This window comes from Streptopelia decaocto (genome assembly GCF_964273445.1).
Source record: "Streptopelia decaocto genome assembly, chromosome: 2".
Taxonomy (NCBI): domain Eukaryota; kingdom Metazoa; phylum Chordata; class Aves; order Columbiformes; family Columbidae; genus Streptopelia; species Streptopelia decaocto.
The window spans coordinates 88,854,895-88,876,743 of record NC_138655.1 but is presented as its reverse complement, the minus strand read 5'-3'; the positions used below and the strand labels follow the sequence as shown (position 1 = coordinate 88,876,743).

The 21,849-nt window shown below is 37.5% G+C and overlaps 1 protein-coding gene across 2 annotated transcripts in view; it reads right to left on the bottom strand.

The window, feature by feature from the left end:
• Positions 1-266: 266 nt before the first annotated feature.
• Positions 267-21,849, bottom strand: part of EXOC2 (exocyst complex component 2) — a 127,506-nt gene continuing 105,923 nt past the window's right edge. For both annotated transcript variants that reach the window (XM_082046630.1, XM_082046631.1), the window contains exons 24-28: positions 11,869-11,924; positions 8,441-8,563; positions 6,097-6,158; positions 4,675-4,734; positions 267-2,467 (exon numbers count right to left, since the gene is read on the bottom strand). In XM_082046630.1, coding sequence (XP_081902756.1) covers positions 2,374-2,467; positions 4,675-4,734; positions 6,097-6,158; positions 8,441-8,563; positions 11,869-11,924 — 395 coding nt within the window. In that variant the 3' untranslated portion in view covers positions 267-2,373. The remainder of the gene's footprint in view (positions 2,468-4,674; positions 4,735-6,096; positions 6,159-8,440; positions 8,564-11,868; positions 11,925-21,849) is intronic.

Here is a 21,849-nt window from a genome sequence, read left to right as displayed (position 1 = left end):
GCTACTTTTTTATGGCTCTGTTCTATCTGCATCTCTCTACTTATCAATAGAGCCACAGAAACACGCTATTACTTCAGAAATAAACTTCATTTCCTTCTCTGTTGCTATACAGTGAAATTAAACCGGTTGGAGTCCTGGGTCTTTTTATGCAACTAGAGGAAGATGGCAGAGGTTTAGGCCACGGAATACAATTTCCCTGATCCTGAAAAGACAGGCACGCTTGAACTTCAACACATGCATGAAACTTAGCAGGACTGTGGTTCAAACTCTCTAAGTGGCTTTTTAAAAGCTATAGGAAGGTGTTTAACTTCATCAATGATGTATTATAAGCATATTTCATAAATATATTTTCTAAAGAATACACATTTAAAAAATAAACATTTTCTAGGTGAGAAGGGGCAGAATTTCTTCATTGTCTCATGCTACTTATTTGATCTATTTCATTAAGTTAACATCCAGGCATGTAATGAATTTTTCCCTTTTTTTTCCGCCATCATTTTACTGGGGGACTTAAATATTTTTTCTGTGTCCCTTCCCTTCCATTACATTGATACAGAATTTGCCTTTTATTGTTTCTTTGCCCACCTCCTGAACTACTCATGACTGTTCAAAATACAATAGTAGGAGAATGCCTTAACATCTCCAGAGGCTGAATATCTCAAGACAGCATATTATGGTTACATTTTCCCAGAAGTCTTTAGCTAGTTTTAGCAAGATATATTTTACAGCCTTACTACTTCCCATTTTTTTCTCTTAAATGACAAATAAAGCTCTCTAGGTTTTTTATTTCATTTTTTTCCCAGTCTGTATTGATTTTAGATTTTTCTAGAGTTTCAAAGTTCACATAATAATTAACTTTATTTTCTCTTGTACTGTTTTCAGCATTTACCTTTGCTTTAAATGTCAGGGCCTTTCAGTTCTGTTACTTTGATTTCCTTGCTGCCTCTCTCTTCTCCACAAGTCCTAGCTGATAGTATATTTTGGCATGGGGCATGGTCTCCCAGTCTTTTTCCACTTCCAATACTATTTTTTAAACCTCATTGTATCTTTGAACAGTCGTGGTGTTTTTTTTTTTTGTTTGTTTGTTTGTTTTTTTTTTTTCTCAAAAACCACACCAACCACTTCTTGTTTTTTGTAATCTTCTTTGACTTCAGGATTTAAAGACAAGCAACAAGTTGTTGGAACAGAAGATGAGTAAGAGAATGATGTTACAAAAAAGAGATACCTGAAGATGATAAATGTGTGTTCAATATGTAGGAACATGTCTGATACAAATGTAGGAAATGTAGACTTGCAAAATTCACAAGAAAATTACATTTCTTGGAAAGTGAGGAATTCAAGGAGAGTTTATGACCATCTTTCTTAACATTTTATTATGCTGCAGTGAAGTCCTTTAACAGATTCAACTAACTGGATGACAATTTCAGTTAATACCAGCAGCTGAGACTACATCTAGCTTAGAACGGACAACATTTAACAAAACAACATTGCTCCATAGGTTCAATGATTCTCCCTGGAAGTCAATAATGACATATATTTGAAGTTTCAAGCTTCAATTGAACATACTATTACTACTTACACACAATTTTTTTAATGAGTAAATACATGTGCCGCAAGGTGTTTCTTCAGTATTTCATATCACAGGAGCTGTATACTGTTATTTTTAAAGCATGTAACTGAACTGGCAAAAGAAAACAGCTGACAGTGAAAAATTCTTTGAAAACTCAGTGCACTGTTTCTGAAAAGTCCCACTTAAAATGACTGTAAATACATGAAGAACATGTTATTACTGCATGATTGACTTGCAAGTCATGGTTTCAGTTATAACATTAAACTTATTCCTCACCTCCCAAAACAAGACCATTTTCGATTAGTTGCTCTCTTGTTACAGCTTCCTGCATCTTACATTAAGTTCCAGAATGAAAGTCAGTGTCAAGTCTTCCCTGCTGGAAAGATGGTTTTTGATCTTTGTGTAACTATATCTTAATGGCAGTAAAGTTGTTCTTTCCTCCTGAATCCCTATTCCCCTCCACACAAATTCAGAAACCGGTGGTGAAAAGAGGACTGACTAACAGGAGGCAAAAGAAAGACAGTGGTAGGAAGCCCATAAGAACAAGAAAATAAAAAAGGAGTAAGAAGGAAGCAGCAAAACCAATGACATATTGTGCTCTTCCTTCTAGCTATTTATGACCATAAGTCTCACTCAGCAGTATACCTCATACCATTACTCAAAGAGCTGGATCTCATAATTTCTGTTTCGGTGAAACTCCTTTTGTTTTCTTCAGAATCTTCAAAGAAATTGAAGAAATGCAGAAAAAAATGGGTGATGTTTAAGCACATTTGTCTTTTGAGTTGCCTGCATTGTGTCGTTGTCTATGTTTTCATCATTGCTGATGAAGAAGCTTGAAAACAGGTCAGCTGCAAGTGCATGCTGCTTTTAAATTTGTTTAGTAACTCTTCCAGTAACCTGTAAAAGGAAAATAGTTACAACTTTGGCAGATTCTGAAAAGGGAACAATTACCAAAAGTTTTGGCTGCTCTGTGACTTCAAGGACATTGTCTGCTTAAATAAAGGGCTTAAAATTGGATCTATTCCAATATCTAAATACTACAGATATTTAGAAATATAGCAATGTGTCCGGATGATCTGTGGCCACAGGACAATTCAGCCACAGAGATTTTATCAAGGTGATAAAATAGGCCTTTATATGATTTTCCTTTCAGATAAAGACCATCTTCTTGAGAGAAAGACATTTGCTGAAAACAATAGCAAAAGGACTGGCAAAGAGTGCCAGCAAGGAAAATCCAGAAACCGCCAAACTATGTACCATAAAACCAGTATCCCTGGTCAAGGCTGTGGCTTTTCATGTGCAGTTGAATTGTGAATTTCAGTTCTCAAACTTGTCTTTGGAAGGTATTTTGTTGATTTCTCTTAAATATCATGGCTGAAAGATAAGTAGTATGAGTGCTCTAAGAAATAATAATTCATTGGCAACCATGTATTTTTGTCCTTCACAGATAACAAACTATGTATGAGCTCATTTTGGAGCATAACAATGGTTCATTTACATCTGCACAGCTGCCAAGAAGGTACTTGGTGCAGTGGATAATATCTATTAGAATCCACAGACTACAGGTGTAGGACCAAGGATGTTGATGGCTCTGTTGTACGAGACATTTATTGAAACAGTGGAGATGCATTACAAAGTTCTAGTCTTGCCTGTGTATTACATTCTTCCCTGTATTCTAGAGAACGTGTTCTCTGAACTTTTTGCTCTATTTCAAAAACAAACTACATAAGGCAGACATGTATCACCTCAACTTTTTGGCAAGCTGTGACTATTGAATAGTCAGTAACAGAAGAAATTATACGGCATGTTAAAAAAACCCAAACAAACCCAAGAACAATAACTTGAACCACAAAATCAGTATCTGCTTCCCTCAGTAGGTCCTCTGGAAGATGACTATGGCCACTTTATATGTATTATCATAGTAATGAGTGTGAATGAACGGAAATGAACAGCTCTAAATCAGTGCCAAAAGTGTGTCATTTTACACAAATATGTGTAGATTACAAGGAGCTGCTTGGAACAATGACAATTACAGTGTAATGACCTGCGGAACAGAACAAGCTTTGCACTGTCCAGGGTTCACAACTCCAAGGCAGATGTAAAAGTGACACAGTTCTTGATTCTCATCTGTCCCATGAAGCTCAAGTGCTTCTGATTAAGTGGGGAAAAACAGAATTCTACAGGTGTTTCAGAAAGTCTGAGTTGAAAGAAATCTCCTTAAACTAAATTGATTCCTATCTTTAATAAAGCATAAGAGCTAAATAAAGCAAGGAGGTATCTTGAGAGTTGTTGTGGCTTGCAAGGAGCAGTCTTGAATAAATAGGAACATCTGGATGAAGGCACAGTTGCAGACCATGGGCTGCACAGTCCCTTCACATATCTACAAAATGTTCTAAATTGACTGATAAGTGCAAACTGATTCGATGTAGTTCAGTTCCTGAAAGTACAATAATATCAATCTATCTCAAATTCAAAACATCTATACTTAGAATAATATACTAATTTACAAATCCATCCTAGTTTTACCATACTACTTTTTATTAAGCTATGCTTAATAAACAGACTACCAAATGCCAGGTTGAACGCAGCACATCTTGGTTGTCAAATGTTGCTATGGTGGGGAAAAAATTCCTCCTCCTGATGTTAAGCAAGAAGCATAGACCCTTCTTCTTTGTGTTTAAAATGGAACAAGTCAGTTTTGAGAGTCTCCCATATATCACCTGGCAAAAGCTTGGACTTTGTTCCTTGGTCATTTTTTAATTGCTGCTAAATTCAGTAAGACAATGTACCCCACAGAAAATTTAAGATTAACAAGAAAGGCGAAAATAAATTACAGAATAAATACAGAGCTACATTGAACTGACAGTACTAGGATGGGCAAGAGGGATACCCACAAAGCCACTGGCTCTTCTGTGTAATTTAAGAGGCTGTGATGAACAAGCACTTAGCTTATTCTCAACTCTGTCCAAAGAGGCTTCAGCTCTGTAATTCAGAAGAGTCAAATACAGTGAACACTAACCCTGTTATAACAAAGTTCTGATAGAAGAGTAAAAAACAATGGCTCCAGAGACAAGAAAGGAGACAAGAAAGTGCATTATACTCACTTTTTGTCAGTTCCACTTGAGAGCTGAGGCAAGGCTTCCAAAGCCTGCTTAAAGCTTGAGCTGCAAGGGAAACAAAAATACTCATATTCCACTGGTACAAGTCTCAGCATTCACAGTTTCTCTCCAGAAATTCCATGGAGACGTGCTATATTTTATCCATTCTTATTTCAATAAATTAACAGAATATTAACTTGACACCTGACATCCATGTGAAAATTGAACATAAAGTGGTCATGGGTTCAAGGTCTCTTGACACTCCTAATGTGATGTATACCATACATCAACAGGAAATGTTAAATCAGCAGCTGATTTAAGTCTCTGCTGGACATCTGGGACTCTTCAAGAATTACAGATGGCTGTCAATCTGCCTTCTACCTCAACCTAAGTGACCATCAGAGTTTGAAGCACAGATAAAACATTCATTTTGGCTTTCTATGCTCAGTAGACAGGTCACTGCATTCTCCCCTACAGAAGGGGGCCTACAGAGAGAACTACAGTAGATTCACACTGAGGCAATGTAGATCCATAGAACAACTTAGGTTGGAAGGGACCTCTGGAGGTCTTCAGGTGCAACCCGCCCCCCTCTCAAAGTAGGGCAAATGTTGAGGTTAGAGGAGGTATCTTGGGGAATTATCCTGTCAGGTTTGGAGTAACTCCAAAGATGGGGTTTCCACCCCTCTCTGGGCAACAGATGTGGAACTGAAGTGCGGGGAATGACACAGGACCTGCACAGATAGGTACAATCTTGTCAGCAGAAGTTAAATATGGTGACTTCTGGCGACTATAGCTAGTGACATGTCCAGGAATAAAAAGGCAGCTATGAAGCTCCAGCTCCCAGGGTTCATGGTGCTCTGCCCTTATGAGACAAGGCCACATCCATTTTATCCAATCTGAGCCAGTGCCAAGTAGTTTTCATTTAGAGGTCTTCATCACTATTGGACACTCAGGGTAGGGAAGCAAGCCTTTTGAAACGGAATGCTGTGACACCACAGGACACTATCTGTGACAATATGAAGACACATTAGACCCTCAAGCCCCCTAACCTCTCCTACAAAATGCTGATCAGGTAAGATGACCAAATTGCCAAGTGTAGGAACATGTCATGCCAGTCCTAAAAGAAGTGTAGATAACTAAAATAATGAATGAACGTGCCCATATCCAACCTCCAACATAATCACCTAGAAATTTCAGTTACTCAACTTTACTCAAAACTGCTGACAGCTATCATAGTTTGCTTTTACATGCTTGGCTACATCAACCACTGCTAACGCTTTTTCTCCTCCCTTTATATTAATGTGTGACCTGTCCTGCACTATTTATCTTTGGTCTTGCACCTCACTAATGATAGATTACTGAAAGCCTTTTGCATGTTTACCGAGCATTCCGTTATATTGAAAAAACAGACATTACAGCACATCTTACTTGCTTTCAGGTGTTAGGTATATGGCCACGGTATCTCTCAATGCACAGATTTCAAGTCTTGCCTAAAGACAGAAATACAAATATTGAAAAAATGACACAATGTTATTTCATCAAGTGAATACCAGTGTCCCACCAAAGCTTCATCTTTTTTTAGAGGCAAATATGCCTCTAAAAAGAGGCCCATTGCAGTTGTAAGCAGACTTGGCTTTTAACAGTTTGTTTCCTGTATTTCTTGTTGCCATGCTGCTATGGCAGGAGACAGCTAAAAGGAACAATTTCGCACTTGTGATTCAAGTCAAACTGTTTGTACGGTCACCATGTAGCAGTCTAAAAACATTGGCTTGTCTCTCAGTAATAGTAATAAATCTTCAGTTCTGTTCCATCTTTTCTGTACTGTGACAGAAAGAAAGAGGGACACAACCTTAATTTGTCTTTGTCGGTGTGGGGTTTTAAAAAAAATTTCTAATTAAATACAGTGAGCTTAGCTTCTTTCAGTACAGCTTGGCCAGGGAGGAAGGAAACGCAAGAATACAAAAATCTGTCAATACGCATTTTATTCTTGGTTTTCCTGTTGAATTTATTTTTTTCCAGCAGATGAGGAAGTAGAATGGTGGTGCTCTGCTTCTTGTCTGTCACCTGGTGGGCACACACAGGGTACTCCTGCACTGTACTGTGTCTAGGTATTAGTTTTCACCTAGGCAAACTATGGTGGAGAATGAACTCAAGGATTAAACAAATTTCACAGATCGTCCTTTAGTGTTTCAAAAGCAATCATTATCATTGCAGCTTTTAACTGAAATAGAAACATTCTGCGTGTGGTCAATACTTTAAGTAATTTAATTTAAAAACAGAAAACGAACTTCATCCAAATTCATATTCTGTTCTTATTCATCATAAAGATAAAATTGAATCCAGTTAGCCAATACAGAAACTGATCTACATTTAGACCCAACTAATACGACATTAATCTTCCCAAACAAAACTTTTTATAATGCAACACAGACATTTAATTCCAATTCTAATGAAAGGTTTTGGCTTTTAGGTCTTCCTCTCATCTGTTGCCTAGATAGGAAGCCAGCTGAGATGTATGCTTTTTTAGTGCCAGAACTTTCTGGCACAAAATACAAGACAGCCATTCACCAATTTTACACTTTTCTCACCACAGTGTTTCACCACTTTTTGTGTGGTGCTCCAAGCCTTGGACTTTTTGAAGTCCTACACATAAGATTCTGGAGTCTTCCCTGTATTTTAGGTCATATCAGTACCATGGTTAAAAGTGTCACTTTCTCAGGTACCACAGTCTATATAAACATGGTGGAATGGCAAACCCTACAAAGCTGAGGGTCATGGGATGTGGGAATACAGATGTAGGCTTCTCTTTAGGAATGGGAATTTTTTTATCAGTCTGACCACACTCAGATCACTCTCACACCACTGCTGTCTGCTGTCTGACAGGTTTTTCTGTGTTCAGAGGAACAGAAAACGACCAGGAGTGACAAATTTACAGAAGAGAGAAAATCCTTTCAATTAAGGGTTTGGGCAGCAAGTTCATAGGGTGAGCTACCTAGTCCAACAAAAATGACACATTGTTAGCTTTGTTGCTATTCATTGATTTAGTTTTAAATAGTCTGATAATTTTATTTGGCTGTGATCTTCCTACATTAATTCTCTTTCCAACGCAGTTGCTACCAGCAATTGGAAAACAAGGCTCAGAATTGGATAATTATTTTCCCATCATAATGCAAGAATGCTGCCATGTACAATGAAAATTAGGAGTTCGCTCTTCTTGCTTGTTATAGCCATAGCAATAATTTTAAAACTTACTCAATAGTAAGTACAATTATAAAACCAGCCATAAATGAAAAAGACAGTGTAAGAGTATCTGTTCTACCCATGCTGCAACAATGTGCTAATGTAGAAACAGTATAACATACAAGTGACTAGTTTTGCAAAGACTTGCAAGACCCTACTGCATCACATTTTCAACATCTTAAAATCTCAAAATACCACAAAATTGTTTTGTCTTCTTTTTTTTTAATGACAGACCAAAGACAGTATTCAGTGACATTTCTAATAGATATTATTATGATGCTTTCTATCTCATAGGCTACAGCTAACTTTGTATGCACTCAGACACAAAGACAACAGTAAAATACAATCAAACCCAACAACCAGTATCACAAAGGGTATTAATCCATATATCTGAAACAGGTTGTACAGTAATCCTTTTTATTTCCTTGCTTTCACTGCTACAATAAATCCAACAAGTACATTGATTATACCTCTCTCTGTTCTTCCCAGTTTTCTAGATTCAGATGTTTGACAATACAAAGTATTCGGGTACCTGCAAAGCTCCATTTTTGCTGAAGGATGAAACACACTGCATCAGTCGACTCAGTTCTTCAGAGACTGCTTCTACAACCCTTGACATTACCCGAGGAACTAAGTCTTTGGAAATGGTAAACACCTGATTTTTATGAAAGAAGAATCATGAGCACAATATCTATATAAACAGAATTATTTTATACAGTAACATTTCAGGAAAAAACATTAAACACTGATTGAAAAGATCATTTTCTTTTTATCAATGGACAAAAAAAAAAAAATCAAAGCAACTGGATTATGAAGCATTTCTTTTGGTGCTTGCCTTGTACTTTGAATAATTATGTCTGTTAATAGCAATGTTATGTGATAAAGACAACTTTCTTGCAATGCCTAAAAAATCTAAAATATCAAAATATGTGCTCTTAGCTGATGGATGCAGGTGGTCTAGTGGTTGTACATAGAGCGCTATTTGGTAGACTGCACCTTTAATTCAGGTTGTGTGACTGACCAATGACACATTCAGCCACTTCTTACCCACATATTTTGCTATTTTTTCCAGAATCCTTTATATCTGACCACTGCCAGATGGCTGGTGCCTTTATGCTCTGTGGCAGAGATAAGCCTTTGAAAGGGTTTGAGAGCATTGCAGCATCACGGATTTCCATTTACGTTTTTCCACCACTGCCATTTATTAGTTCCCTTGCAAAAACATTACACCTTACTGTGTTTTCTTTTTTTTACATGCATCAAGACAAACATTTTAAAGTGCTGATTTGTACAATTTTTTAAAGTTGTACTTGGATCCTCCATTTGAGGTTCAAAATAGCAACTGCAACACAACATAAACACAAAATTAAACATTAGATCTATGCCTGAAGGAAAGCATGAAGAAACCTATCTTCCTTAAAGGGAGCTTTAAGGAAGCAAGAAATTGTTGGTGAATTTTTTTAAAAAAGCATGATGTTTCTACATAGAATTGGGGAATATGCAAGCCAAGAGGTTGGAATATAGGAGGAAGTGAGATTATAGGTTAGACAGACCAAACTTGTCTCAAGACTTAGAGGTGATGATAAAGCTGCACTAAAACTGCACAGGGCTGGGGAAGAAGGTGACACAAGGAACTGAAGATGATGTGACTAGAGCGGTGCGAGGCAAATGCACAGTTTAGAGTTTTTAAACACTTGCCGCTGCTCCCACCCTCAATTTCTGCTTTAAAATGATCTAAAAAATTTAATAGTTGAATGACTTTTTACTAGAATACCCTTGCTTTATGTGAAGCTTAGCTCTCATGTCTGATAAGGAATTGTTGTAATTGACAGAAGTCATTCAGACTTGTGAAAGTAAATTAAGTGGGTTAAAAACAAACAAACAAAAAAAGAATGCAAGGTTCCTACACAGTTTTCAGTGACTTATTTAATGCATTACGGATCAGGGATCCCATAAAGCTGATTGTTCCAAAAAGCAGGTCTGCACCAGAGGCTAAATACACCAACCACGTATATGTCAGCTCTCTCAACTGTTGTTGTTATTGCTAATTCAAACACGCAGCCTGTTTTAACTCTTTTGACCCACAAAAGCTAAGTAAGTGACATACTTAGCTATATAGTAAGGAAAAAACCGCAAAACAACAAAAAAACCCAGTAACAATTTGGGAATGGGTCATCTTACTCAGCAGCAAATAGTGCCGAGCAATTCAACACAAACATACCAGGAACGCACCCAAAAATCCTCTACTGAGAAAACAATATTTGTGCTCACAACGAGCACTCTTGAAGTTACTATACAGAATCCAGGAAAAAAAAAATTCTCAGCAACAGTGAATCATCAGAAATTTGCAATAAGAAGCCCTTATTTTGATGTCAGTTAAATATGAATTCAAAGGCAGAGAAACAATTTTCTTTCCACTTCAGTCCATGCTTGCTGTTCAGCTGATGGTTAATTTTGCTGTTTCAAACTCCAGAAACTTGCAGCCTTGCTAACTAAACTTAAATCTGACCCAGCTTACAGAATTTCACCAGAAAACAGTGGAAATGGGAGTTTCATCTTGACACATGTTTTCATATTTCCGTAATATTTCACATCTAGAAATTTATGAGGCAACACTATTTGGGCCAAAATCAGTATCGGTCTCAAAGAAGTCAGCACGGCAGTGCACCTTTCTGCTGCAGCATTTTAACAAACATGCATGTTTACAGGAGAAGCTCAATAAGTCACAAATGCCTTTGAATTTTTTAAAGCAAAACCTCTCATTTTCATTTTTATTAATTTCTAATAGACTGAAAAACAACACTAAAAATGAATGTCACGTTGGTATATATCTTTGGTGCTGCTTATTGAAAGCATCTGGTAAGAATCAGCAACGCTTCTGTGAAAACTGCTATAAGTAAATACTGGAATTGACGATCTTTTGAGGTCCCTTCCAATCCCTAACATTATGTGATTCTGTGTGAATAAAAAATACCGCAAGTAATATTTGAAGATTCCGAAAATACAGGGCATTTCAAAAAGATGGACCCAATTTGAAATAATTTTGCTTTGAAATTGGGCCCGTTTTGGAAACACCCTGTGTTTTAATTTATATGAATGCTTGTAATTTAATGAGGAATAAAATAAACAAAAACCTCAAGTGAATCTCATAATATTTTAAGTAGATGGAAAAGGCAGAGCAGCTATACTTGTGCTACTTTGAAAGTTAAAAGTGATATTACTACCAATGCTTGTATCAAGACCACAAGTAATCTGGTAACACTCTCGTTGATTAGAAGGATGGAGTATGTGTAACAGAGGCTGTAATTTAAAGGACTACAGAAAACTCCTGCATATTATCACAAAAGGCCAAATAACCGCAGCTCGGTAAGAATATTATTTTAATAATAGTATTTTAATATTCACTCCCTATTATAAGTCAATACCTACCTAAGTATTTAAAACACTATTTGTGCTACACAGAGACTATACAACTTTCTGGTTTTAGGCTTCCACCTTTTATCATATGTACAAGAATGACATACAGCACTCCGAGTGGCGTTTGTTAAACACTTATTCCAAAGCAAAGCACAAGCTCATTTTCCTATGTTGTGGAAAATAAAGTTCATCAGAGAAAGTGAGCATCATATCTATCTATCTGTACATCTCTGTCTATATATATTTAATCTGCATGAAAAGGGAAGAATTGAGCTTTAGACTTGGGCTTTCCTCTTCATCAGATAGCGGAAACAAGAAGGTGTAATGGGGTGTTGCTGAGGATAAACAGGAACTGTTGATCTCCTTCTGCCCTTAAAGTTTGCAGTTGCACACTTAGTTGGCTAAACCTAACCCAAAACACTCACATCTATAATGGAGACACTTCAACAGAGGTACAGTTTTCAGGGGTGATGAAAGCCAGGATTTGCCATGCAAAATATACTGAAATTATTCATATGAATGCAAGCATGAAGTTTTTCTCACCTCTGCATGTACAGCAATGATATTCACTAATGCTTCTTTCAAATAGTTTCTGACACCTGAAACAAAACAAACAGGATAATTAAAAACTTTCATTCTGTTGTCTCAACAAAGCCATAATATTCTAGCATTCAATACTGTACTTTTTCTTTTCATTCTTTCACTAGTACTTTTGCAATCAGAGGCAGAAAGAGAAAGTTCCACAGCCACACCACCAGTCTATTTCCTTTTTCAAATCAAATGGAGAAAGACACGTTTCCTTACAGCAAAAGGTTAAAAAAGCCAGTAGGTTCCTGTTTCAATAGTCTTCTTCTTTCACCAACTTTGCAATTTAATAAAAACCTAGCATTATTAAAAAATAAATTATGGATGTCTTGGTAGAATACACATACGATGGCACAGAACATGCACCACTGCTTGGTAAGGTCTAAGGAAACAGAGAAGTCAAAGGTTTTTGTTCGTACAACTGTCTTCAGCAAGATCTTGCTAGTTTATCAGCTTCTCTGACTGCAAATTACTGTAGATAGAAACAGCAAGTACTCTTGTTTCTCTGAGAGAGGTTCAGAAGATATTACTCACAACAGTTTATAGGAGATGTCAAGCCTTAGTAGAAATTTCCTCTTGGGGAGGATGGAGAAGTCAAATAAGCATTTTATTTACCAAGCATATGAAATGTTTGTCAATGTATACTACAACAGAAATTCTAAACAGGACATTCAACAGGGTATGCTTTAGTCAGGACAAGCTCTTAGTCCCCTATGCTGCTGTAACTCTGGAGTAACTTCCCAGATCTGGAATTCAGTTGTGTGAGACCTAAAACAGGCAAAAAAAAAAAAAAAAAAAATCAAAAATCTAAAATTGCCCCATTTACTTTTCTGGGCACTTCACTTTGTAGGCAAAGGCAAACTAGAAAGCATTTCATTCATTAAAAGTATGCATAAATGTTGGAAGTGCAACATAAAGTAACGAGAGGGTTACTCGATCGACATGACCTCAACTTCTAATTTCAATTACTCCAGCATGAATCAGAGAAAGCGCCATGAACCCATCACTCTCTTTGGTATATTCAATCAACGGAAAAGGATGGGAATCGTGGACAAAGACTGGTGAGACCGCACAGCTCGGAGATCACAGTGTGATTAAGGTTTCTGTTATAAAAATTACAAAGTGAACCTTTAATCAGTTCATCTCACTTGCTCCACCTTTCCTCAGAAAACACTGATGCAGCAGCTTAATCCTGCTATGAAAAATAGCTTTAAAAGGAGTTACCTGAGATCACAGAAATGAGTTATTCTATGGGAGAATAGTCTCTCACAACTGCCATCTCAGTTGTACTCATTTTTTTTTAAACCACTGGTCCCACAACTCGCCTCAAGATCTAAAAAGCAGACACTTGCTCTTTCTTACTTAGACAATTATGAATGAAAATTTTGTAAGAGTAAGCTGAAAGGACAACAGGACCCCCTTGCATGAGTTACTGACACTTCCATTGCCTCTGTCTGCACTGCGTGACACAGCCTGGAGATCAGATCGGAGAGAGCTTCCCAGAGGGCATCGGGGTCTCTTGTGGGAAGCTTGGGGTGCTTGGGGGAAGGTGGAGGGAGTGAAGCTGAACAGTGAGTCCTGTTCCAACCTGCAATCAGGATGTAACTGAGCTCTGCACCCAGGCCTGTGTATTGAGAGAGTCTCTGTTTAAACAGTTCATAGCAAAGAAGCACATGTCAGATTTTACTGCTCTCACTAAAAGCAGTTTGGTTTCTGAACATAAAATACAAAATCATCAAGACCTTTATAAAAGGAATGTTCTATTCTCACTCTGGAAGAGATGTAAATAACTGAAAAACGTAAAGAAAAATACAAGGCTTTCCCCACACATTCCAAAACACCTCTAATGCCTTTTCTTGCTGTCTCTATTATTTTGCTTGAAAAATCTCAGTCACTCTTTCCATTTAAACTAAGCCAACAACAAGTCAAACAGCACAGTTTACTAGGTTGAAAGCTTATAATTTATTGTTATCTTAGTGATTTTTTGCAACAAGGAAGGAAGAGAGGGAGGAATAGAGCAATACCAGAAATTTTATGAAACCGTCATTTTTTTTATCCTCCCCTGTAACCTGCAAAACAAAGTAAGAATGCCACACACCAGTACTTGAACCACACCAAAAGATCATAGGTACATGTGGAAATGTAACACCCCCTTCCTTTTTCCTCTTCTACTGTTTTCCTTCTTCTACTTCACTCACCCCAGTTTAAATCCTCTGCAAGTTTCACATAACAGAGGACAAAATTTCTATCATGTCCCACAAGCAAATACGACTTGACTAGGCACCAAATGGTTGCATGCAAATCACATCAAGAGGTACAGGGCAAATTTGGGAGCTGGTCTGCAGTTAACCTCTGGGTGCAAAGTGTTGACTTTGGTCTGCAAACCTATGTGGTATTCAGCTTTTGACTACCTACTAGCCTCATCTCGTGACAGTAGCATCTTTCATGTGGAAACTATGTGCTTTTACTTTTGCACAAAGGCCACGCAAGATTAAGAGGTGTTATCGAGGAGGCAAGTGAAAAGTTGGAATGTATAGAGACCAAAGCAGGTGAGTTGTGCAAGAGGCTGATGTGGTTCTAATGAAGAATTCTCATTTCCCACTCATCCCACCCAAGCTCCTGAGAGCACCCAAATTAAACAACTTTTGACTGTGCTAGTAAAAGTTGCCTATCAAATGTGTCTGTGGAAACCTTCCATAAAGTATTTCTTAAAGAGACAGTCACTGCTATACCATAATCAGGTACTCTTAATTTCTACAAAATGTGAAATACTAATGCCAGCGACATTAGCACCAGGTGTTAAATACCATTGCCTGGCGGTGCACAGCTAAGACTCAGATGTAAATGATGATTTTATAACTGAAGACTTCAAAATGAACTGACTAAATGGAATTGAGGTGGAACCTATAGAAAAAAACGAAGCGACAATAGATTAGTATCGTACATTGCCAGCCCATCCCAGCTGTATGACAACATTGCTAACTTAAACTTCAGCGAAAGCAGAGATATTTTACATTGCATTTTTGTTCCACATACAAGGACAAATGGATGAAATGAGACCTTAAAGGAGATAATTTCTTGCCATTCCGGTTGCACTAATTAGGTGTTCCTGACCTCTCACAGCAGGTCCAGTCCTGCTACGATCAGGGGACTCAGTATAAGATCAAGTATTTCCTCGGTTTCTTACACAGGTTTTGCAGCTTAAGAGCAAAGAATTCAGCATAAACTGTGCAAAGTTAAGCAGTGTAGAGACAGTCCAAGTATATGAAACTATGGTTTCCTTAACTGCATCTGTCTAAAAGACCTTGTCTTGGAAAGCTAAACAAACTAAAGATGGAAAGAAGATACAATTGCACTCCAAACATGCAAGTAAGTGGAACCAGACAGGGAGAGAAGGGAGAACTAGCTAAGCTGCAAAACAATACTGGCACAAGAAAGAAAGGTATAAATGAATCCACCATCTGTAAACTTAGGCTGGAAATTAAAAGTAACTGTGTAACAGGTTTGCCCTCACTATGCTATTAAATATGCGGTGTTGTGACAACCACTGCTGCACGGAGCCAGTTTCCTATCATGAATAGAGCATAAGTAAAAACTGTATTTCCCTCCAGCTCTTCTTTTTTTTTTCTTATTTGTGGAGGATTTTCATTGTTGCGTGTGGAGACAAAGCCAAACATATCTGAATGTCAGGACCTGCAGGCATAGTTAATAACTATACTACATTTTGAAAAATTACAATTAAAAAATATCCAATTTCTGATTTATATCACTGCACTGTTTGTGGTAGGCTTTGTTGAAGCAAAGTATTACTCTTCTGGAGTATGATTCACTGGAAATACAAGCAGTGGCATCCAACTGTGAATTTGTTGTGAAATTCATTTCAAAATGAAAAAATTCTATCTAGAATAGAATTTTTGTGCAGCTTTCTCTGCGGCTGCTCAGCAGCCCACGCAATTACAGTTTTTGGGACACCATGCTGCCAGTCCTTTTATCCAGCACTGAATGCTAATGCACCATATAACTGTAGGTTGCAACTATTAGGCTAATCAAGTGAAACATAACATCCTTAAGTCTAAAATAGCTCTTATTTAGCATACTGAAGCACAAATACAATGCCTTTCCATAGCTTCTGACAGAAGTATGTTAAAGAAAGTCTCAACAAGCCCTTGCAATTTCTATGAGGAAAACGTTATTATTCTGTTACAGCACAAACGCATTCCACTCCCACTCTCTTCTTAACACTGAAGAGTCTGACTTGCTGGAATTCTAGCCGCCACTAACAAAGCGCCAATACTGCTCTAAAGAAAAATGGATGGGAAGACTGAAGATGTAAAAATGAAGGACAGTTTCAGCCATCAACTATCACAATGGCTGACAGGAATTTTAAAACAGCACCTTCCAGTTTTGGGGCCTTCACTGTACTTTTTACTGGTGAAACATCTAGCAAGATTATCCATTAAATTTAATCTCCAGTTTACATCACCTATTTTTTTTTTTTTAAACAAATCTACATTTACAAGCAATTTTAACAATACAGTCAAGCTGTAGCAAGGATGACTGTGTAAACCATGGGAAAAGCAGAAGGGAAAAAGATTCGTGGTTCTGAGGAGTAACAGAAACTAAACTTCTAGCTTGCCAATGCAAGACTCATTCAGGAGATCTTCAGACGGCGTAGTGCTACCAGTTGTCCCACATGTAGTTCTCAGAGCTATGTTTCCCCCAAGTACTTAGATGACAGCATTCTACTATGAAACTCCAAAGTGACTGAATAAGCATGCAAGAGCTGGAACTGCAATACCATATGTGTAATTTTAAGACGCAAAAAAAGCTACAAAAGCTTGCATGCACAAATACAGCAAAAGCTGCACGCACAGTAAAACTCAACTCATCAGGATGCTGCTTCTCTGACAGAAGTCAACACGGGTCTTCAAATGTCCCAGTCCTTCTAAGTGTGACTTGACAGAGAGAGAGAGGATATGAGTGACAAACATTTTTCTGTCTTCTGTAGACTCAAGTTCAAAGAATGAAGTTCAGCTAGGACAACAGAACTAAACAAAAAATTTAACCCAGGCACCTTGGGTTCAACATTAGCTCTTGTGAGATGGAGCCTCATTTGAGGTGGACAACTGGGGAGCCAACCTTGCTGCTGCCTCTCACTGAACAAGCCTTTCAGCTTGGCTGTTGTATAAAGAGGAGGATAAAAGCACATAACTATTCAGAGAAAGTAGGTGGTGTCAGCATGTATCTCTGCTCATTGGCAATAAATCACACCAGACATGAGGATGAGGGGCTATGATGGGTCAAAAGAAAAAAAGTTCTGAGGCAAATTCACAGTCAAATGAAAATCAGGCAGGAATATTAAAAGCTACTGCTCTTCTGTGGAGGAGTTAAAAAAGCCATGCTAGATGCAGGAAGTTCTACAGTTTGACAGCTGTCACTCTTTTTTTTTTTAAAAAAAAAAAAAAAAAGAAGCAAAGAAAGAGAAGGATTCACCATAAAGGAAAGAATGGTTCTTTGTACATTGACCAAGCTACCAGACCTGTTTCAAGACTGAGTTAACTCGCGTATTAGAAACCTAAGCTCTGAGGGACTGAAACAGAAATGAGAGTTGGGTAGGCACAGAGCCATCAATTTAGGAAACAACAGAGAGCATTCTGGCCTCTGCAGGAGGCCAGTGCTTGCATGGGCAAGCAACTGCTGCTGGTGGTAGCAATGTTTCTTAGTGCCTCTGAAAAGAGAACACTAAATTTGTTGGCCTTGAGGCTTGAACATGACTTGGTAGAGCCAGGAAAACTGATGCCCAGGAGTCTAAAATTTCAAATTTTAAACCCATCTAACTGTACGCAATATTTTTACAATTTATTGTTCTGTTTGGTGAGTCATGCCAGTAACAGTCAATCAGTCTGAAAACATTTTTGCCTGATTACTTTTTAATAAAAACTTTCCTCAAAAATTACAAACAAACAGAATTTGGTGATCCAAAGAGATTAATATTTTTCACATTTAGCTGCACAGCACTGATACATGACCATTCCTGGATGTTTGACTTGCTTATGCTGATACAGAGTTTAGGAATAGAAACCCACAAAGGAGGATAAATGGAAAAAAATACTAATTCATCTCCTCTATTCTAAGGAAGGCACCTGCTTTTTAAATTATTTGATATATATTCTTTACAATTACATTACACCCTACTGCCATATTTAACTGAATCGATATTGGCAATGTTAATCTCCATGTTTCAGACACATAGTACCAAACTTTATAGCAAGTCACACTCGAAGTGTTCTAAACTGTATGTCAGTTAAGCTCCTGTGGCTCCTCTAAGTTTTTATCGGCTATATGAAACTACCGGGAAAAAAAAAAAAAAAGCAACAAACCACACACATCTACTGCAAGTCGTTAATCAGCACTGTGTAGTGCACATTAAAAAAGAAACTAATGAATGGTGTCCACAAAGCCCTGTAACTTCTTTAAACAGTCTGATTTTAACTGTTGAATTTCCTCTAGGTTCTGGCTGCATCGCAGCTGAAGCAATAGCAATATTGAACGACTGCTTTAACTACAATTATTCTAGCATGTTTTCCAGTGTGGTTCAGACATTTTTCCCCCATGAAACTCATGTTACAGAAGCTGAAGTATGAGCTAGCAGAATGCCCTGTGGGATGGCAGCCTGTTATCTGTATTTCTGCAGCTCTCCAAAAGGCAGTGCGCTCTGTAGTACCCCAAGTGAGCAACCTCATGCCCTGTGCTGCTGCTTGGGGATTTCAAGATCAGATGGATGTCTCCCGACAAGCCGAGCTGCCCGACACATACCACAGAATTTCACTTTTCTGTCTAACCTAACCCATAACTTCCGACTAAAATCAAGTAATCTGCTTTTGAAAACTAAAAATACAAACAGGTAAGACTGAATGGGTGGGAGGGAGAAGAAGCACTAAAGAGTGAAACATTGTCTGAGGTCACAGCAGGTCAGCAGAGTAGTCAGCACTGTCTGCATGCAGAAGTTGCTAGAATAATTTAAAAAAAAAGTGCAGACATACTGTCATACACAAATTTTAAGAGTTCTGCAGAATAGCTCTAGGCTTCTCATACTTACAGATGACTGCCTGACATGTCCCAGAGCGTGACAAAGCTCTATCCGTCAACTACCTTATCCCAAGAAATGAGCAAGAGGCAGCACAGACTAAAAGTGAAAATTAGAATGAATACAAAAATATTTTTACTTTTAGTATGTAGCATTCCAAATAAACATGACATACCTTACATGTAAAATACATCAGACTCAGGCTACAGGACTATGAAGTATGCATAGCAAAAAAATATTTTACACTATTTTGGTATTGTGAAGCTATGTGAAATACATGTTTTCACTGACTTTTTCAGAACACTCAATTTGGATTTGAAAAGAATATACAAGCAATGTGGATGTAGAATTAAGTGCCGAGGATGACGTGAAAAACAGGGTGGCATCAGCTACCCATGAGGACCAAGAGCATGCCTGAGGCTACATAAAATGCATTTAAAAATCAAGGTGTTGTCTCTCAAAACTATCTGCAAATCTAACATTTATAATCAGGGGAAATTTAATGTGACTGACAATCTGTTTAATTCAAACATAGGACTTAACTGAAATAATTAACATTCCATTATGAATGTTTCTAGAACAACAAACCATATTTGCCTCATTCGAAAATGCCCTAAATTATTTAATGTTTCTGGAAAATATTTTTAAAACCTGGCTACTATTTGCAATTACTATACTGAACGCAATACCTCATTTAGAAAAGTAGTGTTTTAATTTCCAAGAAGCCTATACCATTCAAGACAGTCTTCTAACTGTGGAATAGACAGAAACCTGACTTGTTTGCAGACACGAGCCTTTCATGACCTGCACCACTGGTACATGAGTATGTCATGCTATTTTACTGAAGCGCCCCCACCCACACAGTGATATCATCTAACCTGACACCCGGCAGATGTTTTTTCTAAAAAAAGGTAAAAAAAAAATAGAAGAGATGTGACTTGGAATTTCCCCATGGACATAACAAAGCAGCTCACCTCTACTCTTTACAACAGCACACAGGTTTCTCCCTTCAAAGACTGTTGAGAGGAAATCAGCTTCAAATACCGGTACTACCAGTGGCCTGTTTTCTAAATTAAGGTAGCTAGACAAGCCTGTTTGCTCCTGATTACTAAAAAAGTATTCGCTATCACACTTTGTTGTTTGCCCTGGATAAAAACATTTTCAGAAAACTGTCTGTAGTACGCTAAGAGCTGAGCATTTATATCAGGTGGTAGCTCTAAAAATGGAACAACTCCACCAGGTCATAACATTTGCCACCACTTAATCTGTTTTACTTATAACGTTCCCTCCCCATTTTGACTCATAAGTAATTTTCAAGTTGATTTTTAAAAAGCTAATAATTAGTAGCTGTCAGAAAAACAAATAATGAGCAGTGCAAAGAACGGCTTTCATTTAGTTATTGCTGCTGCTTTGCCCAAAGAAAGAAATACGGATGTCATCATGTTCAGTAAATTCCTTACTTTTCAGCAAGATTTATGCAGTCTGATTAATAACACTACTTTTACTACCTCCAAACATGATTGTATACATTTTAAAAAATATGTGTATAGTATATTAACAAATAAACACAGCCCCACATAAAAGAAGGGATAAAGTTGGATGAAAGTAATTATTTAAAACCAGTCTAGAACTGAAGATACAATTACAGTGTTCACAGACTTTTATGGATTCATGTGATACATCAGAACCAACTGAAATGTCATACAACTCCTCCAATGTTATTAAAGCAGAAAAAAACACAGATTGAACCCATAACCTCATTTGAATTTAACCAAGAATGTAAAATCTTTCACTAGGCCACTTCCTGCTATTGCTAGACATATTCCCTTCTTTAAACGGAGATGGATTTCAAGGTACTGTACTAAGTGTTGTTTTGAGAGTACATTCAGAAGAAAATGTGAACGTGTAGGCAAACTGGAAACTCTCTGGAGAGATTACCCACTTATTTAACCACATTTCCTGTTTTTTAACCCGTTTGTCCTAAGTCAGTCCTTAGACTACTGACAAAAATAGATACAAGTGTGCTATAAATAGTCCATTAGCAGGTCTTTCTTGGTAAAACTGAAAATGTTTTGACAATCTATTGTTCTTACTAGGTCCATACCAATTGAATTGTGAATCAGATTAGTGTTTCCTTGAAATTTTTCTCGGCATATCTCATGGCAATTATAAATATACAGTGCCTTAGGAATCAGAGAAAAAGTCATAAGAACTGATAGTGACCTAAAAAAATAGCTATCGATAATTGAAATTTAATGAAGAAATTAATGGTAATCTATGTAGGAAAGTGCTTTGACAAAGCACAGTTCTGAAGCAAGGAAGGACAGAGCCTGATTGCTGAGAGTCAGAACCTAGCTAAAGATTTTGAGATCTGAAGGCCAGAGTGCTACATCTTTGAATTAGTTGCCTTGTTCCTATTTTCAGCCATGAAACTATGTTGATGTAACACACTGAATGTCACTTGAATGTGACTTGACACAAGTAGCCACAAAACTACTTTCCAAAAACATTAAACATGAAGGCTTTCAAGACTTACGTTACTTGTAGTTTTTGAACTATTTAAATTCAAACAATAGAAATTAAGTCATGATGTTCAAAGAACCTGAAAGATTCTGTGTTTCAGCTGGCCTGGAGTAGCAAGAGCTCTAAACACTGCCAATAATGTGATTAATACCTTTGTCTATGCATGAACTTCAGTCTACAAGAGCAGAACACCAAGAGAATAATACTGGTTCTGTGCCCTTGTGAAAAGCTCAAACCAAGATGTCTTTAAAAGAGAAGCTGCTGAGGCTGTTTCTGCTACTTTCTGCTACTTTCTGCTTTCTGCTACTCCATCCAAACTGCCAGAAGGA